We start from the raw sequence: 12,862 nt of genomic DNA on the forward strand, positions 1-12,862 counted from the left end.
GTCACAGCAGGATGGGGGAGAAGGGGAGTTTGCTCTCCCTGTCACTGTCGTGTTTCCTGAAAAATCTCTTTGCCCAGGATTTCTCTTCTGGGAAGCTGAGAAGCCTCAGAGAAAAAGGAAAACAATGTTATCTCATTTCCTTCTCCTGTGTTTTGCTGCTTTGGAATGTGGTTGGAGATTGTTTATCCAACATGTGAATTGTTTTAACTTAATGACCAGTCACAACCAGCTGTGTCGAGGCTCTGGAGGGAGTCAAGAGTTTTTCATTATTATCTTTTAGCCTTCTGTCTGTATCCTTTCTCTATTCTTTAGTATAGTTTAGTATAGTATTCTTTAATATAATATACATCTAATATATTATATAGATATAATATAGATAATTTATTATATAAAATAATAAATTAGCCTTCTAAGAACATAGAGTCAAATCCATTTCCTCCCTTTGATGGGGGTCCCAGAAAATACCACAGCCCCCCTGTGTCACACCTGGCCAGGCTCTGTTCTTGGACCTGTGCCTGGGTTTATCTGGCATCTGCCAGGAATGTCCTTTGGGAAGGAAGCACTTGGGTGCTCCACAGTGTCCCAAACAGTTCTCTTTGAGAGCTACCAGTGATGTCCAAAGACACTCTGAGCTCATTCCTGTTCAGAGCCAAGGACTGTGCCTGACAAAGTTTCAGGCTCTGATGAAATTCTGGTATATTAGAATTTGCTGAATTCCCCCTCAGCCCCTGCAGCAGTGAGCTGGCCTAGCTGGAATAATAAATTGATTTGGTATTGCTTCTGTAGATGCCATAAATGTTAGCAAGTATTTTGTCGTTTTAAAAGCTAAGGTTTCACTGTTTATAGATCAATTACCTTGTCTTGACCTCATCTTCAACACCTGACAGCTCTTCATTTCTTTCCTCTCTCAGGTAGATGGCCAGTGAACTTTTTAATACTTGTAATATCTTTTCTGTTCTCATTCACTCTGGTTTTATTTATTTAGCTTTATGCTTGCAGTTTTTGAAAATATTTCCCCCCCCAGTCTTTTTAAGCTCTACACTTCCTGTCTATATGTCTGTTTTAGCTGGTTATTCATTTAGATAAATTTGAAGTCTTTTCTGAGGAGTTTTCACTGGCTGATGAGGTAGCAGAAAAGGAGAATTTCATAATTTCCAGAGAGCCACTGACTTGCTCCACTGTGTAAGAGAAGGATGAATGTTCAGAAGATTTGAAATAGCAGCACAGGACATCCTGCTGCTCTGACTTTGAGGACATTTTTCTCTGTTACAGCTGGCATCATCTGTCTTACAATTTATGTGAAGTGAGCAAGCTGTTTTAAACCTGTAGGCTTTGTTTAAACAGCACAGTCAGAGATTTATGATGTGTGCTCTTGAGATCAATGTAGCTGTGTATCACTGTTAGGTGTTTATCTCAAGCTTTCCGTGAGCCCTGATTGGAGTGGGGTTTATGCAATGCATGTATTGAGCAGAGGTTCACAGCTCAGACAGCTTGTGGATATTAGCAGAAATGGCATCCCCTGAGACAATTCCTGCCTGTTTAGCTCTAGTTCTTGCAGTTACTATCAGAAGCCATCCAGGACTGAGAGAGCCTGGAAGTACTCTGCATGTAGAGGAGTCAGGCTAGAAGATTTTTGTAGGTTTTTGTTTTGTCCTCTCCTTTATTTATGTTACATGCCAAGATACAGCAACATTATCAGTGAGTGGTACCTTGAGTGTCCGAGGAGGCTTGCCCTGGAAACACAGATTATTATCTCTGTCCATGTATCACCTTTCTGCACCTGTGTGTGCAGGAATCTTTCACCTGGTGTCTGTCATTCCTGCCTCCACTGACTGTCCAAATCTGGGTGTAAAATCTTGACATTGGCAACCACGTTTACCTTCCATACTGTGCTTGATAATAATCACACAATTCTTCAAACCCATGGTATGCACAGGCAGGCCTGTCATGAGTAGCTGGGGGCTGGGCAGAGAAATAATTTTTGGGTCTTTTTACAAATGCCTGAGAGAAACCATCATCTCCAGCAGCAGTGGGAGCAGATGCCTGATCGGACATTGCTGATTGGTTTTGTGGTGCCTTGGGGATGGCAGGAGGGGACTGGGCATTGTTAAGCTGCCATCCCTTACCTGCTCAACATCTTCAGGGAATGCAACAATGACTCCTCTTCCTGGCACCCCAATCTGCATCAAGTGACAAAGGAGAAAGTCCCCTTGCCTCTGGGCTTGGACACAGATGAGCTCTTCTGGGAGTTTTCACAGAACCCCATGGGAATTTTGCTTCCCCTGCCCAAGTTCTCTTTGTGTTGTGTATTTGTCTCTTCCTCCCATTACTTCCTTCCTGTTGTGCCGAGCTCTAAAAAAATTACTACATTGCTCACAACATAATTGCAAAACAACAAGAATTTATTCATTTCCAAGTAGCAGAGAGTCTAAAGTTAGGCGCTGCCTTCGTGGTTCTTCATTCCCATTTTAAATCAAGCGAATCTATATACATGTTTTCAGACATCTGTATAAATTATGCAGCCAGTCAGGGAGCTCCCTGTTTACACACAATATTTCCAGAAGCACTCAGAAAGATTCCCACGTTTCTTGTACTGTTTCCTGTCCTTGGTCAAGAGGCGGCCCAGGAAAGCATTTTGAGGATGGTTCCTGTAGAAATTCTGAAATCAAAGAGCACTGGGAAGGTTACTGGGGGTGGTTCCCAGTGGGAAAGTACATCCTCCACCCTCCCTGAGCACCCAGCCCTGTGCTCTCACTGGGGGAAGGAGGGGACTGCCCAGTGTAACCTCTGCTTTGCATGTCCCTCTAAAACTCAGCCCTGTCTTCTGCACTTTTGTTTAATTCGAACTGAACAGGGATGATGTTCTCCATGTACATAGTGGTTCATAAAAAAGCTGATCATAGTATTTAACCTGTGCTGGGGGTGGTGGTTGTGCAAGTAATGATGCCTGGGCTGATGAAGCTGGAAAATGGCCTTTACTGAGCTGTTTTTCTAGGGGAGAAAAAAAACCCCAAACAAACAAAAAAACCCCCAACTTAATTCTAAACCTCCACTTTTCTTTTTTTTTTTAATCTGGATTACTTGCTCTCTTTTTTTTTTCCTTTTTCATTCCCCCCCCTCCCCTGCCTGTCTAGCTGCTAAGTGATTCCAGCTTCAGGAACATTGTGGCATGCTACTTGAGTCTGTACTGTTTGTGAAGTCTGTTGATCTGAAATGATTTCTTGGCAACAATTCTGTGTAGTTTAGTCTTATTTTTCTTGTTTCAGTGATAGATGGTTGTTTACTTACCTCTTTGATATTTTCCCCTGGGTTGTAGCTGCTGGATGTAAGACCTGTTAAAGGGGAGACACAATGAAATGTTTTAGCATTTAGAAATCATGAATTAGGCAAGTAATTCTCATGTGCCATAATGCTACAGCTGACAGAGGTGTTGGAATGGAATATTCAAGGGTTACACCTATTGCTTCCCAAACCATCCATTGCCACTGATTCTGCACTTTCTGCAAATATTGATGTTTTGTAAGACTGCTATTTTCTTTGCCTGCCAACTCCTCTTAGGCCAATCCTCTCCTTGCCCTGGTTTTGCTATCTGGAAGTTTTGCAGCACTCATTTGGAGATTTTGAGGTGGTGTTGAGCTGCAGGCATGGCTACTCAGCAGAGTCCCCAAAATCCCAGTTAACTCAATGGCAGCTGCTTGTTGCTTACACATAACATTGTATTTTAGCAAACACCTGGGAGCTGGGGTGTGAACCATGGGCACTCCCATTGCTGTGGTGAATGCTCACCTGCTTTGCTGTCCTCAGTCAGGGTGCCCAGGAGCTCTGGCAGGAGCTGGAGCAGGGAGGAGCTTCCCAGGCTGCCCAACCTCTCCAGGTTTGACCTCGAGTCTTCATCAGCTGCCAAGGCAAGAAACAGGCACAGGGTGAGTCTTTTGCTTTGCATCCCTGTTTCAGTCTGTCTCAGGGGATTTCTCATCACATCTGTTGACCCCACAGCTCTGTTGAAGATTTTCATGAAAGCACCAATCATCCATCCTTATTTAATTCTTCTAATAGGGGATAGCTGGTTTTGTATTCTTTTCCTTCCAAAGCTTTAAGAGAAACCTTCCTGATGTTAATCTCATATTCTCACTTCTCTTATAGAAATTTTGTTACAAAAACTTTTGACCAACAGCAGCCCCTCCTGTCACTTGAGGTACTCAACCTCATCCTTCCAGTGCACAGCCCAGACTTGTATGTAATTTTAAAAATTTTACTTGAGTTCATTTCTTTATCAACTAGTTCCTATGCTGCAGCTTTCCTATGAATAAAGACAAAACTTCCTGTTCAAAACCTATTAACCTGCTCAGTCTTGCAATTACTAAATGCAGTAGAAGTTGTGGAAGGGCAGGAATAAAGGTAGAAAAACTTACAACTTATTTTGGCAGCTGTGCTTCTTGGTGCATTTCAGTCATCTCTCATTTAATGTGTGCACCAGTACAGATGTTACCAGTTTTTCCAACACAACAGCTTGCTGGTAGCTGATAGAATTAATTTGTCTGTGCATAAAGAATTCAGAATTCTGTGGCTGGCCTGTGCCCCAAGGCAGGTTGCCAACAGAATCCCTTAGCAGTGCAATATTCCAGGTAACTTGGGTTTTTGTAATCTGAGCAGTAAATTTCATCTTTGCTAATACATAGCAGGCATCCAAAATTGTGGGCAACCAGAGGGTGTCATTATCAAACACTATTTGTGTAGATTAATATAATTTTGTAATTGTAATTGTAGGTGACCCTTTGGAGTTTATTGTTCTGACCTGCAGGGATGGGTGTGACTGTAGCTCCTCACATGGACATGTGAGAAAATAAACTGAAATAATCTCCCAACATTTCAAAAACTTGCACAAAGATCAGGAATTTGAAGGCCTTGGACATGCCTGTTATTGGTTTGTTCACTGCATAAAAGGACATTTGCAAAGGACAGCAGGGATTTCATGACAGGACTCAAAATAAGAATACAGAAAATTCCCAGTGCTACGTGGAGACAATCTGCATCTCTGCCATGGATTATTCTTTAAATCAGAGCAGTGCTAGCAGGTAAATTTGCTTTGAGATTTAAAAAAGGAAAAACCCAACCCAAAGCCAACCCTCTTTAAGAAAGCTCCTCTTCTGTCTTCTCCCTCCCAGAGACTCTTTACATTAGCAGGGAAGGTCTGAGAAGCACAGTGACTTGAACCTAATGCAATCATGGCTGGAGCCAGCTATGATGTGACAGATATTACTCATATTGACTCAGGGGTACCTGTAAATGTAAATTACATTGTGGAAGGCTTGAGGAGATGCTGGCTTAGCAGTCCAAGATTTTCAGAGCAGACTGGGGACTGCTGATACCTATAAAGCAGCAGAGCAGCTGTTGCAAAGCAGGTAAGAACAGCCACTTCTTAATAGTCAGCTTTATGCAATAACTTCTGGGTTGGTTTGCCTGTTCTTTCAGAACTCATTTCAGAAAGTCTTCCAGTACCAGTCAGGTCTGATGAGAGAAACCTTCCAAATTCTGCTGTGGATTTTTTCTGAGCCATTTCAAACTTTGAGCATCACTTTCTCAAGCAAAGATTTATTCTTTCCCTGGGCTAAATCTGAATTAGTGCAAACAAATAGCACTCTCAATACATAGGAGTGTAAGAGAGATTTGCCTCGATGTTTGCTCTAGGTTTCCCCTTTTTAAACACAAAATAGCTTATTTCCAAAGGTGGAAACAGAAGAGACTGTACAGCCAAGCTTCTTTAAGTTACCCAATGCCTATGAGAGCTCAGACACTGAATGCCAGCTCACATTCAGTGCTGCAAGGCTCAGATACCTTTTCCTCCTCAATGCATCCTTTTGTTCCCTGGATCTCAAAGCAGCAGGGGTAACTATTTAGGGCACCCAACCTCCCCATGGTACAAGATCAGCACCCACTGCTATGTCCCTTGTGCTGCTGCTCTCCTCCTGCTTCTCCTACAGCTGAGCAGCACAGATCCAGGCCCCTTGGAAAGCACACTGCTGCTTTTCCTGCTCCAGCCCCTGCATGATAACCATTAAAATCAAAATACTCTTACCTGAGTGTTGATAAGACATCTCACTGGCGTTGATGATGGGGAGAGACGAGAGAGGACAGGAGAAGCAGATGATAATGAGACAGCAAAGTATCAGTTTATGCATCCTTGCTGTGTTGGATGTTCTGTTGTGCCTAACCCTGGATCTCAGAACTCCTGGCTAACTGTAGCCTCAGCTCCCAGTTTCTCCCATTATATAGCTCCTCATGACCTCATAAACACCATCATGTTCTTTCACCCCTTCAAAAAAAAAAATCCAATGAATTTATTGCCCATTGATTCTAAATGGAAACCACTTTGCATTGATGTAATTTTTCAAGGTAACAGTTCATAGACAATAAATTTACTGTCTTATAGCTTGGTGTACAAAATGGATATTATATCAAACCAAGCACAGTAAAGTTTATAAATCTGGCATTTAAAAAAAAAAGAGTAACTTTCAGTTATAAATCATGAGTTTACAAAGGGTCAGACGTTGGTTGAAATGACCAGGGCAATAGACAGCTGATTTATGAGCCTCAGCAGTCTTGACGCAAAGCATCTGATATGAAATGCACTTTTTTTTTCCTCTCTCTTTTTGTGAGATGGATGAATGTGTTGTGTTGTATTTGTTGTGCCAGAAAAAAAAGTGAAAAAGAGAGGGAGTTAAAAAAGCTTGTTAACTTACAAAGATAATACTAGGAGAATTCAATTTTTGAATTTGTTTTGCTCCCCCTTGCAGAATTTCACACCTATTTATTTGGGAAGACCTCATCCAATGGTGCCCTAGAGAATTGTCTTGGCAGAGCAAGTGCAGCTTCCATCTGGAGACTTCTTGGTACATATAAACTACTTTGGTTGATGTTAAACACAGGTCCGTCTGTAGACTTGAAGACCATTTTCCATTTCACTTATCTTCTCTTTCAGTTGGAACTAACTACTTAATTCTGAGTATGTTAGCAAGGTTTTTCCCCTGTTTGCCTATTGCTTTTGCCTCATGCTACCACAGGAGTTGCCTTATGTCATCTCATCATTTTAGTCCTTCTTTCCCTCCATCTAGCTTATTTTGTCTCCTTTACTTACAATTTGATTTATCATATCACAGAGCAAGGACTGACTGGACTGGTCCCTCCCCTCCATTCTCTATGCAGTGTCATATCCAGCTGTATAGAGCCTTGAAAATAACAAAAAAAGGTAATTTTATGGCAATATTCTTTCCTTTTAATGGTGAGAAGATAATGCCTCTTTGCAACAAATTGAGGTTTGTTACTTTTCTGCCTCTCTACTCAAATGTTTTTCTCTTCAAATACTCTTCAAAATACTATGAAATCCAACTAATGTTACTAAAGTTGTTTCCTTATGCTGAATCTTGTGATAAGTTTAAGTTGCAAAAGGTGTGAACTTCTCATCTTTTTTTATTAGCATTTCCTGTAGAAGATTAATTTTTATATTGTGCATCCTGTGGCTCCTAAGACTAATTTATAATTGGATACATCAGTCATATAGAACAGAAATATTTCTGCTTCAGGTGTAACTCAGGGGAGAAAGCCCTCCATGGGTGGGCTAAACACAGTGGGCTCTGAAAGAGGTTGAGGCTGGAAATCTGGAAATCTCATCTCTCCCAATTCCCCTGCTCCAAGCAGGGTCAGCCAGGACAGCTGGTCCAGGAATGTGTCTAGTCAGGTTTGAATAGATCCAAGGATAGAATGGGACAGAATTTCAAAATTAAGCTTGATAATGCCCTTGGCATCCCTGTGTGAGTTCAGTGCTCTGAGTGCACAGGTGGGTGTTGGAGAGGTGGGAAAGGACCTGCAGAGGTCCTGCCAGCCTAAACTTCTCTCCTGTGCACAGAGAGGGCTGGTGTTTGACTTGCCTTGGCTATTGAACATGTGCTTCAAATATCTGTACTACAAATCCTTTTTCTCTGCACTTCTCTTTGCTGAGCTGAATGTTTATGACAAAAGAATTTCTCTACAGAATTAACCTAATGTGTTTTATTCCCCTTTCCCTGTGCTTCCCTGTGAGAGAGATAAGCAGCAAGAGAGGAATTCTCTCTCCTCATCTGAGTCATGCCGCTCTTGTTCCAAAACTGCAGACAGTAATTAGCTCTGATTTGATGCATGATCTCACTGTTGGTGCTGGATGCTCTGTACAAATGCTTCTCCTTCAGTGAACTATCAATGACAATGGTATTATCAATATTCACCCTAGGCATCCTCCAAGGAAAGCTAATGAAGCACTCTGACCAGCAGCTGCTGTCCTTTGTCTTTCCTCAAGGAAGATTCAGCTCTCAGAGCCCTCCTGGAGTGCGTCATGCTCAGCTTGGGCAACTTGCCCGAGGATTATTGCCTCTGCTTAGGGCTGGAGGTGTCACTCGGCCACTCTCCTTTGTCACTCAGCCGCTCTTTGCTCTCCCAAAATGTCAAAGGCATCTCCCTGGGGCGACAGTGCCAACGTCACCGACAGCTCATCCCAAACAAAGGTACAGAGCCCTGGATCCATGGGAGAGGGAGCTCAATGGGAGTGGCACTTTGGGAACCTGGAAACTGATTTCAAGCTCTTCTGCAGAATTTTGTGGGGAAAGTTTTCAAAGTTCTTCTTTATGCTTATTTAGTCTTGGAAGTGCCTCAGGGCAGCAGTTGGTAGATAAATTACAGTAGTAAAATTATTACAGTAGATAAATTACTGAACAAAATAAGTATTACAGTAGATAAATTACTGAACAAAGTAAGTATTGCAGTAGATAAAATTCTGCACAAATTCCTGAACAAATTCTAAGCAATAAATATATTTAAATATAACTTTAAATATATAATATATTTAAATATAAATATATATAAATATAACTTATCCTAAAATATTATCCTTCATTATCAGAAGAAACAGCAATTCCTAATTTAATATGATGGCTCATGAAGAATAAGTTGCTAGTATAGCCAATACAACTTTGTAAAAAAAAAAAAAAGACTCAATGAAACCAATCACAAACATCCCCAAAAATTATCTACTTCTGTGTAAAGTAGTATGGATGAAATGTAATCTATAATGCAACAGTTCTTTCCCCTGTTGCTAACTGGTTTATGGCAAGCAAGCATGAGTTGTTATTAGTCAAAGATTGTGACAGTTGGCAAAACCAGGAATTTGAGAAGATGTAGCATTTGTATGAGGGACTTCTTCAGAGGATGTAGTTTCTAGTGTAAAACTTTGGCTTGAATTTAGTTTACAAGAAGAGAGGTGTGCAGTAGAATGATTTTGTGTTGGCACTGTAATTGCAGATGAGCTTGTTATTGTATGAGTACCCATCTCTTCCTTGAATTTTACTACCAATTTTAACTTAATATGTTGCTTCAGTGAGTTGTACATGTTGGCTGGAAAAACATTTGCACAGTTACTCATTTTTTGGTAGGGTCTATTGTACAGGGGCTTGGGGTATTTTGTTTTGCTGTCACTGCAGATACCTGTTCTCATTAACACCTAAAAAGTTTATTTTCACTGAAAGTTTAACATTTTAACTGATTATTCAGCTACATAAGATGATAATTAGATTAATTTTGCATACTGAAATAGCTGCCTTGTGAGATCATATATGCAATAAGGTGGTTTTTTTCTGCTACCAAATTACATTGCCCTATTTACACTCTGCCTTTTAATGTGTGCTGAAAATAGCCTGTTTGGAGAATAAGGAAACCAAAGGAAAAAACTAACCACAACCTGCTGTTAACTTTCTTTTTGAAGATGCTTCCTCTGTTCACTGTGTGTGAGCTGTAATGCATAGGAGCATTTAATCTTCAGAATTTCTTTTAATGTTTTGTAATACCTCTGAGAGGTTCTGACCTAGACTCTCTTGTTCTGAGCTGGGTTGAAGGTGTGTGGGTGAGTATGTGCTTGCCTGGACACACACCCCTGCGTGATGATGGCTCCTTAGGCCTCTGTGAAAATATTTTATTTTACTACAGAATTGGCAAGGTGTAAAAATTCTTGAGCACAGGATCACAGCTGCCAAAACACTGCTGCTCTGTAGCATAATTTCCACCAGTTTGAGGGGGAAAAAACCCTCTTGCTCTTTGGCCCACTGTAGTCTGGGTATATTCTCCAAGTGAAGCTTGACAGACTGGTCCCTGCCTGCCCTGTCCTCTCAGCACTGCAGAGTTACCAACCTGAACCTTCACGCTGCTTGACGTGGAGGAAAGTAAATCTGGCATGACTGAGACTTGGAAATGCAGCACGTCAATATCTTATGGGAATTGAATTCTGGATAACGCAGATGCAAACAGAGGAGCAGAAACCAGATCTTGAAATAAGGTTTATTTCACCCCCCCCACAAAAAAAAGTAATGGAACTAGCTACGCAATTACAGTTTATTTTTGAAACTGAAATGATGACAGCAGAGTGTGTAAGGAAGGAGAGGAACACATCTGCAGCAAGGCTGGAACTTTCTCTGTGCCTTTCACCTGCTATCCCAAGGTATCCCAAATAATCTGTTCAACTCTAATAAGAAATTATCATCGGGATAAAAGCAAAATAAAAACTTCTTTATTTCATTTTTCTGGTCATCAGAGAAAGGAGCTCAAAGCAGCTGAAAGGCTAACAACAGGCTATTTGTTAGCTCTGTCCATCCTCATTCCATCAGCCCCAGCTGTAGGGCAAGCAGGAGGCTCAGCCTCATTTCATGGGAGGTGCACACATTTCTGTCACACTGCTGCACTTGGAACCTTGCAATTGGGAAAATTTCCCATTTTGGCTTTCTTTGTCACAGAGAACTCTGCGGTGAGACATTTTCAAAGTAAAACCTCTCCAAATATTTCAGTAGTGCAGGGTAGTCCAAATCAGCTCTGAGCTAGCCAGCACTGCAATCCTTCCCCCCTGAGCTGGGTGGGGAGTGTGGGGGCACAGAGGGGTTGGGAAGGGCAGGGGCAGGGCCGGGTGATCTCGGGGTCCCCCCGGGCTCTGTGCCCGGCTCGGGGGGCGCTGGACCCGGGAGATGGCGCTGTGAGACCTGCGGGGGTTTGGGCTGGGCTTGGGTCTAGGGAGGGTCCAGGATCGATGTGTTCGGCTGGGGACGTGTTTGAGTTTGGGGGATCGCTGTGTCTGTGTGTCTGTGTTTGTTTTGGGGGGTTGTTTGTGTGGTTTTGGTTGGGTTTAAGGCTGCTGGTGTGTTTGGGTTTGGGGAGATGGGGTGTGTGTGGCTGGTTGGGTTTGGGAGGGTTCAATGTGTGGGTGGTGAGGTTGGGGGGGTCAGTGTGTTTGGGTTTGGGGGTGATGGTGTGTTTGTGTTTGGAGGTCAGTGTGTTCATATGTGTTTGTGTTGGGGTGTCAGCGTGTTTGTGTGGTTGGGTTTGGGGGTGTTGGCTGTGTTCGTGTGGCTGTGTTTGGGGGAGTATACAGGTTTGGGGGTGCTGGTGTGTTTGTGTTTGGGGCTGTCAGTGTGTTTGTGTGTGTGTTTGTGTTTGGGGCTGTCAGTGTGTTTGTGTGTGTGTTTTTGTTTGGGGCTGTCAGTGTGTTTGTGTCTTTGGCTGGATTTTGGGGGCAGTCAGGGGTGTGTGTATTTATGTTGGGGTGTCAGTGTGTGTGTGTTTGGGTTGGGTTTGTGAGGGGTCAGGGTGTGTTTGGTTGCTTTGGGGATGTCTGTTTGTGTCTTTGGCAATAGCACAGCCTTCCTGAGGTTTAATTTAGGTTGCAATAACAAATTATCAGGCTAATCCTGCTGCAGAGATAGGTGTGATTGCTGAATACTATGACATTTTCCACTCTTGTTCTGTCCTTAAACTCACACCATTCATTATTTTTTTAAGTAGAGTATTGAGGGGTTTTCCAAACAAATTATTGTCCTAGAGGCTGCCTACACAGACATCTATTCAGCTGAGGATTTAAAGGAATGGATTCCAGCTTAACATTTCTGTCTCCTAGGGCTACGAATGCAATTTTTTTCAAAAACTGGTACTTCTAATGTCAAAAAGGGAAGCAGCAATTCACTGCTGATTCTTTTCTTTGTAGTTTGGATGATGGAGTGGGCAGGCCAGTCTGTTGTCTTGCATTTTCTCTGGCCCAAAGGGAGAAAGGGCAGAAACAGTAAAGTAGCAAATTGCAAGAGGCAATAAGAATCACCTTCCAGATTTCCCTGCCTGAAACTACTTCACCCTCTGTTAATTGCATGGTGCTCTGACTCATTAGTTTCTTACTACAAATCATTTCATTGGAAACTTAGTAATATTTTACTCTCTGTTCGCTGTTTTACTCTCTGCCCTGTTTCATTTTCCCAGAGCTAGAGGATAAGGACTTTAATCTACAGTGGTGAGAGAACAAAACTGTTTTGTCAGAGGCGTCCTTGTGCTTTTTTAAAAAAACTTTCTATCTAGCTCTTCACGTTTGTTGTACTCATGTTCTTCCTGTTTTTATCGCAGAGGCTTAGGATTACTTATCACTCCAATATCCATAGCTGATATCAGAGGACAAATTTCAGGTAGTTCAGTGTGTGGGCAGGAGCCACTGACTAATTAAGAGGAATGCTAATTATCATTGGCATTTAGCTGTCGTCCACTCAGCGTAGGCAGTAAATGAATGGCACACAAAAGCAGACTTTAATTTCTTTACTTTGTTTTCTGGCTGCATAATCCCTTTAATCCTTTGCTATCAGAGTTTTTTATTAATTAAATGGAATCTCTGCAGGCTCAGTGATTCACATTTCAGGGCAAATACGTGTATTTAACGGGGGAGGGTTGGCATGGGTCTCACTGGGCAACTTGAGGTTTAAAACAGCCCTTCCAAGGTTGTTTTGTAAATGAATGTGTTTTCTTGGCAGTCAGACCTGTA

The 12,862-nt window shown here is 42.1% G+C and overlaps 1 protein-coding gene across 1 annotated transcript; it reads right to left on the reverse strand.

Moving 5' to 3' along the window:
- Window positions 1-2,420: 2,420 nt before the first annotated feature.
- On the reverse strand, window positions 2,421-6,200 carry UTS2 (urotensin 2). Its single transcript, XM_005427456.3, has 4 exons — window positions 6,077-6,200; window positions 3,787-3,897; window positions 3,289-3,332; window positions 2,421-2,659 (listed from the first exon to the last, which is right to left on the reverse strand). Exons 1-4 carry the CDS (start codon window positions 6,177-6,179, stop codon window positions 2,543-2,545), a joined length of 375 nt encoding a protein of 124 aa, XP_005427513.3. The 5' UTR covers window positions 6,180-6,200; the 3' UTR covers window positions 2,421-2,542.
- Between the last annotated feature and the right edge of the window lie 6,662 nt (window positions 6,201-12,862).

This window comes from Geospiza fortis, unplaced genomic scaffold, assembly GCF_000277835.1.
Source record: "Geospiza fortis unplaced genomic scaffold, GeoFor_1.0 scaffold132, whole genome shotgun sequence".
In the NCBI taxonomy this organism is placed as follows: Eukaryota; Metazoa; Chordata; class Aves; order Passeriformes; family Thraupidae; genus Geospiza; species Geospiza fortis.